Source organism: Mastomys coucha, unplaced genomic scaffold (genome assembly GCF_008632895.1).
Source record: "Mastomys coucha isolate ucsf_1 unplaced genomic scaffold, UCSF_Mcou_1 pScaffold12, whole genome shotgun sequence".
Lineage (NCBI taxonomy): Eukaryota > Metazoa > Chordata > Mammalia > Rodentia > Muridae > Mastomys > Mastomys coucha.
The window spans coordinates 88,946,448-88,953,809 of record NW_022196894.1 but is presented as its reverse complement, the minus strand read 5'-3'; the positions used below and the strand labels follow the sequence as shown (position 1 = coordinate 88,953,809).

Below are 7,362 nucleotides of genomic sequence, written 5' to 3'. Positions count from 1 at the left end.
AGGTTTTCCAGTTTTGTTGAGTATAGGCTTTTGTAGTAGGATCTCATGATTTTTTTGGATTTCCTCAGCGTCTGTTGTTATGTCTCCCTTTTCATTTCTGATCTTGTTCATTAGGATACTGTTTCTGTGCCCTCTAGTTAGTCTGGCTAAGGGTTTATCTATTTTGTTGATTTTCTCCGAGAACCAAAAGATCAATTTTCTTTAAAAAGAAAGACCATGGCTCTGTCTACAGTTTTCATCTAACAGTGTTGTTGTTATCTTAATAAACACATAGTCAGTCTAAAATGCTGCAATTCATGCTTTGAACATAAAGAAGCACGGGTGAAATACAATAGATGACACAACTCCTTTACCCTTTTCTTCCCCCTCTGTCTCTCTGCCTCTGTCTCTTTTCTCTCTTTTCTGTTTCTGTATCTCTCTCTTCTTTCTCTGTCTCTGTATCTTTCTCTTCTCTTTCTGTATCTCTGTCTCTGTATCTCTCTCCTCTCTTTGTCTCTCTCCATCTCTGTATCTCTCACTTCTGTCCTCTCTTTATTTCTCTCTTCTGTCACTCGGAATCTCTGTTTCTGTATCTCTCTCCTCTGTCTTTCTCTGCTCTGTGTCTCTCTGTCTTTCTCTGCTCTGTGTCTCTCTGTCTTTCTCCACTCTGTGTCCCCCCCCCTTCACAATGGTGGGTGCTGAACAGGGTAGCAAGCACTCGTCCACTGAGCTACGCCCTCTAATGTTGCCCTTCCCTGGGTTTACACAGTTCTTGAAAAGGAAATAAAATGCATCCACTGCCAGCTACATATTGTTTCCATCTGATCATGAGGGATGACTTACCACCATCTTAATGCTGTCTTCTATCTGTTCTTTGATGACAAAGGATGTAGACCTCAGCCTTTCCTGGATTATCTTGGAAGTGACAGGTGGAAATTCCATTGTCACGTTTATGTGGTCTGTAAAGCCAAAGATCTCAAATTCTGGTGGCTCAAGAGGAGCTGTGGAAAACACATACACTTCATGAGAAAGAGAAGTGAGTAACAGTCTGTCTTTCCTTAGTTCAGTATGTACATTGTAGCCTGTTGTAAGAGACCGTGTCGTTTCTTTTAAAGAAAGGGTAATTCTGTCTGAACAGAGTTCTTATTCTAGCTGTATAGCATTGTTTGGATTTACTATTGAAAAACAGAGAACAATGTGATTCATTAGCATTCCTATGGCACATGGTACACTGACTTGAGGTGGATGTCAGCAACCTTCCAATTCTCACACTGTATTGTAGATACAAAGTTTAAAATGACTTATTTTCATAATTCTACATGAATATCTAATAGTCATAAGCAACTGTAGAAAATACAGGCAGGGAATTTTCTTTGAGTATAATCAACTTTTCTATGCTAATTTATATAAATATATACATATTCATACATATTAATTGGTTATATAAATAGTTATATATGCACATGCATGTTCACAAACACACATACACACACACACACACACACACACACACTCACTCAAATAAATTAAGTCCTTCTAACCCACAATGTTTTTTTATAATTTCGCTTAACTACTTTAAAAAACAAAACAAAACAAAACAAAACAAAACAGGTTTTCCCTATACAGCCTAGGCTGGCCTTGAACTCACAATCTCCTACCTCTGGTTCTTTAGTACTGGGATCACAAGCATGTGCCACCATGGCTGACTTGCTTAACTATATGACATAAACATGTCGATACACATTTATTTACCCCCTGAGGGTTAGAAAACCATGTCTCATGGGTTAGATTTTGGCACAACCTACAATCTCACTTTTTTTTTCCTTCTTTTGGACAATTTTGCTTTTTGTTGTGTGTCGGGGGGGGGGTGATCTCAAAGGAAAACACAAAGAACAACACAGGACAGAGACTGGATTTGGTCCACGAAGTCTAAAGTGTTTTTTCTCTGGCCTTGATGGAGTTTTACTGACTCCTGACTCACCTCATAACTTCCTATGCTGAATTTAAACCCTGTGTTCTTGTGATTCCCAACTGATTCACTATTTTGAACAAACAGATTATTTTTATATTTCTGAACAGAATCTATGTGTCATTTGGTGATTCTGGAGCTCAATCTCTTCATTTGTTCCTAGCCATTTCTTTCTCTTTAAAAAAAAAGGTGTTTTAAAAAAAAATTTTTATTTTAAAGATAAATAAGTACACTGTTGGTGTCTTCAGATGCACCAGAAGAGGGCGTCAGATCTCATTAGGGGTGGTTGTGAGCCACCATGTGATTGCTGGGGATTTGAACTCAGGACCTTTGGAAGAGGCAGTCAGTGCTCTTTCCCCCACCCCCCCCGAGCCATCTCACCAGCCCCTAAAATATTTTAAATTATGTATATGTATGTATGTTTGTGGGGAATAGATATAAGAAAGTGCAGTTGCCTGTAGTGGTAACAAGAGGGCAGAAGGCCCCTGAGGCTGGAGTTATAGGTGGTTGTGAGCTGCCCCACTTGGATGCTGGGAACCAAACTCAGACCCTCTGGGAACACTGTGTATTCCTAATTGCAGAGCCATCTCTCCAGTCCTCTTGGTCACTTCTTTATAACAAATCATTAGAGAGGAATTCTGAATCACATGTGAAAGATTTTAAATTTTATTCTCTATTTGATGGAAATACATCTATTTAAGGTATATATTTAAATAGTTTTTACATTACATTTAATTTTTTTCATTTTTTAATTTACTTTGTTTTGTGTGTGAGTATGCATATGAGTGTGGGCCACTATGTCATAGCACATGTGTGAAAGTCAGGGGACAACTTGTGGGGATCAGCTCTCTCTCTACCTTGTGGGTTCCAGGGACTGAACTCAGGTCATCATGCTTGGTGGCAAGTGCCTTTACTCAGTGAGCCATCTTACTGGCTTGTGTTACTTTAAAACAAAACAAAATATATTGTTGGATCTGTTCAGAAGGACTATGTCAAAGCATGATGTCTGTAGTTTTTTTCCCTAATCCTGGGGGTTTGTTTGTTTGTTTGGAACATCATCTTGCTATGTAGTCTTGGATGGCTTTCTACTTTCTATGTAACCTTAGTATTCAAACCTCAGTATTCCTCCTGTGTCAGGCTCATGGGTGCTGAGATTAAGTGTGCACCACCACATCTGGTAGTCTTAGGTTTTAGTATCTTTTTTATATTTAGGATTTGGATCATGAAAAATACCTATTACTTTAATATGTATGCATCCTTTATTATGATCTATAAGCAAGTGCAATGCACAGATGTGAATGTTGATCCAGAGCCTGCACACCTCTGGGATGACCTCATCAGACTGATTCATGATCTATCTGGACATGGTTCAGCCAACCGTTATCACTTTCCCAAGTCTGTATGAGTGCACACACCTGCTGTTCTGTAACAGTGTGCTGAAACCAAAAACGTTACCATGGAAACCAGTTATAAATTTAGATACTGAAAATACAGTGAAGCTGGAGTCACTAGCATAAGTGCTCAGAGAATGGCTTTTAGACACAGGGAAAGACAGAAGGGTCACCCCACTCCTGGGCTCCACTTGGCCCTGTGAGCCGAGTGCCCTAGGCGCCTTCCTGGCTTACAGTCTCAGATGGTGGACAGGAAGATACTGGCCTACAGAGATGTGACAGTGTAGAAAGAACCATGTGAGCCTCCTTTGCTTCCTGCCAGGCTATAAAGTGAACAGGAAGACAGCAACAGTTACTGCTGAAAACCTGCCTTATACACATACTGAACATAAACCTAAGTCCAGGTTATGGACCAATTTTCTAGATCAGAAAGCTGAGGCTAGGGCTGGAGAGATGGCTTAGCGGTTAAGAGCACCGACTGCTCTTTCAGAGGTCCTGAGCTCAATTCCCAGCAACCTCATGGTGGCTCACAACCATCTGTAATGGGATCCGATGCCCTCTTCTGGTGTGCCTGAAGAGAGCAATGGTGTACTCATACACATAAAATAAATAAATAAATCTTAAAAAAAAAATAGAAAGCTGAGGCTCTGAGCAACCAAATGACCACACAAGGCAGGGCCAGGAGTCAGCCCAGCTGTCTAGCCAAACACCTCCTCTTTCACAGTAAACCACTGAAGAAGTTGAGAGATACAGAGACCCACTCACCATTTGTAGGCATGATATAGTCTGAGCAGCGGCACACCGTTGTGTCCCCCCTGTGCACTACGACGATGGCGACATAGCTCTCTGTGCCCTCCAACCACTCATCTGTCACGTCACATGATGACTTTGTGGTGTACGAACAGTTCTTAACCTTTGTCAGATCTTCGTTTTTGCTTTGGAGGGAAAACATTGAGAAGGAAAGATGAACGTGTGTGTGGTGAGAATCCATTTCCTGTGCCCCATGCCTCATTTCTTTTATGATGGCTAAAAGAAATGGTTTGCAACCTTTGCCCAGATACCCCATAATCACTTCATTCTAAAACTGAACATGTTAAACTTTACATGGTCACCACCATCCCCGAGCACTTCTAATCTTTTCTGGATTCTTTTCCCTTAATAGTTCATCCCCAACTGCAACATTATACTTTTATTGTTTAGTGGATGGAATCTACTGCATTCATACACGAATGAAGGAATGAAGGAAGGAATGAAGGAAGGGAGGAAGGAAGGAAGGAAGGGAGGAAGGAAAGAAGGAAGAAACAAACCCTGGGCTTGAGCTTTCCGGGCCTAGGCCCCAGACCTCCCTCTCTAGGATAATTAGCAGTGTTTTCTTTGAGATGTGTCTCTGGCTGAAGGCCATACAGTCTTACATCGTTGGTCAGAACTGTGTTCATTTAGGGACATCAGGGACAGCTGATCATCAAGCTTGGGGAAGTAAGGGAGTGTGCTGGTTAGTTCCAACTGTCAACAGGAGATGGAAGAGAACCTAGAATTGAAGAATTATCTAGAGTTCTCCTGTGATAGTCCAGGTGACTATCTCCATGGTTAACTGAGGTGGCCCTGAGGGTGGCTGGCAGCATTTCATAGGTTGGGCATTGGACTGGATCAGGACAGAAAGCTAGCTGGTAGTTTGTTTGATATAAGCAAGCAACAGAGCCAGGCATGTAGCCCCTCTCTGCTCAGGACTGATGCGATGCCTGAAATTCCTGCCTTGGGTTCCCTCGACAATGGACTGCGATCTGGAACTGTAATCCAAATAAACCACCCTTTCCTTCCCAAGTTCCTTTTGGCCAGAGTATTTTATCACAACAGAGATGAAATCAGAACGGGTAAGTTAACAATCTGTGTGATCAACGAGCAGAGGCAAAGTAAGACTTGGTAGGAGAAAGGGAAAGTCGCAAGTCACTCTTGCTCTCTTCTGGTTGGCATAACAGTTGGAGGTACGATATGTAATAGAAAAGGCCATTTCGGGTCAGGGCTACAGGGCTTACATTATAGATACGCTTTCACCAAAGAGCTACTGAGCAAAGCAAGGACTTAGGGAAGGAGCTGTTGTTTGTGGGCAGAGGAGGGCCAAGGTGGTCTCTGCCAATTCCATCCTTATCCCCGTAGCAATGTTTAGGCAGAAACAAAGACTCTGGGCTAAATATGAAGCTGGTCAGTGACATAGTCATTCATAATGGTTTTGGACCCAAGCTTGTCAAGCAGGGTTGTCTGGAGTATAATTTGTCTCCATGAGTGAAGAAATAGGGACATAAACCATCAATGTGGTCGAGAGACCTTAAGTCTGACTGAAATCGGGATTTTTGAACTCTAGAGTGACCGAGGAGGAGTCACTGTGCAAACTGCAAACTGCCAGGATTCGGCTTATAAACACAAGCTTTGTTCCCACCCACCCCAAAAGCTTTGGGCTACAGAAGAATTGAAATTAAGAAAGGATAGGTGTTTTGACTTTGGCCTTTTATGAATTAGAAAAAAACCAAAAACAACAAAACGAAGACAGAGAGCTGGGAAGATGACTGGCCAGCTAACCTAGCAAAAGTCTCGGCCCAGAGAGAGAGGCTGTGTCGAAAAATGAGGTGGAGAGTGATTGAGGAGCACCCAGAGCCAACCTCTGGCCTCTGCACACAGCACGTGCTCCCTCACACACATGCACCTCCCCAAAACATAGAAGTTAACCTAAAAAGTTCTGGGATAGGAAGTATGTCTATCAAGGGGAGAAATCGTGTAACAGGAAGAAAAGTAACATATTCAGTAAGAGGGAAAAAAAAAAAGACCATGCCAACTGACCTCATGACCGTGTACCAGAGTGTGTAGTTAGTGGGTCGGCTGGACTTGCTTGTTAATTCCCAGGATAAAATTAGCCGGAAATGTCGTATTGTCAGGCTTACAGTGCAAGGTTCATCCGGATACCCTAGGAAGAACGGGAGGCAAAAAGAAGAAACGGTGAGATTTGGAACTCAGGGCGGCTCGACCTCAGGAGCCCAGAAGCACACGTCTTGCAGGCAAGCCCTTGTGGAAGCATTTTGGCATCTAGAACATGCAGGAAGTCCACTGGACATGGGAAGTGAAGTAATTCAGTTGATTAGTGACAACTTATTGTCACAGCAGGAAAGCTAACAAACTGGAACTCCGCACCCAGTAAACACTGGACAAAGGACTTCTCCAATTACCATTCACTGTTTGTGGAACCAAAATAATCAATCTTGCTCTGGACCAGGGGTTTACTCCACACTCCTGTGCCTTCCTCTTTTCTCGACTGACTGGTAAACTGCTGTGCCACCCCCTCTCCCTCCCGCCCTTCCTCTTTCTCTCTCTCTCCCACACTCTTCCCTTTTCTCTTTCCCTCCCTTCAGAGGACTCTCCCCATTCTCCTTCCCTCCCCGTCATCCCTCCCCCCCCTCATCTCAAATCCCCACTGCAGTTTTATTCCTCTGATCACACAAAGGAGAACAAATTTTAGTTAAGGAACTTTATTTTCCTTTACCTGAAACCAATGTGTAGAAGATTAGAGATTAAAGAGAAATTAGTCTGGACCATGTTCTGTTTCTTCATTTTTTGCTTAGTTAGATTAAAAGCTTCAGTGCACCTTTAAGAGCACCTCTGCCTCCTAATGATCACTAGTGTTTTTTTTTTTAATCTTTGTTTTTGTTTTTGATTTCCTTTATTGTTTAAGGCACAAATAATGAAAAACACTCTTAGCTCCTCTATCTAGAAAGGATTGCAACAAACTGGTCAGCATATCTGGGGTCAGAGATCAAGCTTCCCTCTTCTGGGCCGGTTAGCCAGACACTTTGACCCTTACACTAACTTTAGTCATGCTCAGAACAGTTCTTACCATCGAAAGCAGTCGGCGAGATCGTCTCCAGGCTCACGCACACTAGGAGGAAGCACAACAGATTGCAGCAAGGTTTGTTCTGGGCCCAGAGTATCAACATTACTTGAGTCTTTGACACATGTTACTTTTTTTTTTTTTTTTTT

General features: G+C 42.4%; 1 protein-coding gene across 2 annotated transcripts in view; it reads right to left on the bottom strand.

Annotated features, from left to right (window-relative positions):
* The window catches only part of Ifnar2 (interferon alpha and beta receptor subunit 2), a 34,298-nt gene that overhangs the window by 14,580 nt on the left and 12,356 nt on the right, over window positions 1–7,362 (bottom strand). For both annotated transcript variants that reach the window (XM_031364379.1, XM_031364380.1), the window contains exons 3-6: window positions 7,220–7,261; window positions 6,172–6,295; window positions 4,105–4,274; window positions 823–980 (exon numbers count right to left, since the gene is read on the bottom strand). In XM_031364379.1, the coding sequence (XP_031220239.1) occupies window positions 823–980; window positions 4,105–4,274; window positions 6,172–6,295; window positions 7,220–7,261 (494 nt within the window). The remainder of the gene's footprint in view (window positions 1–822; window positions 981–4,104; window positions 4,275–6,171; window positions 6,296–7,219; window positions 7,262–7,362) is intronic.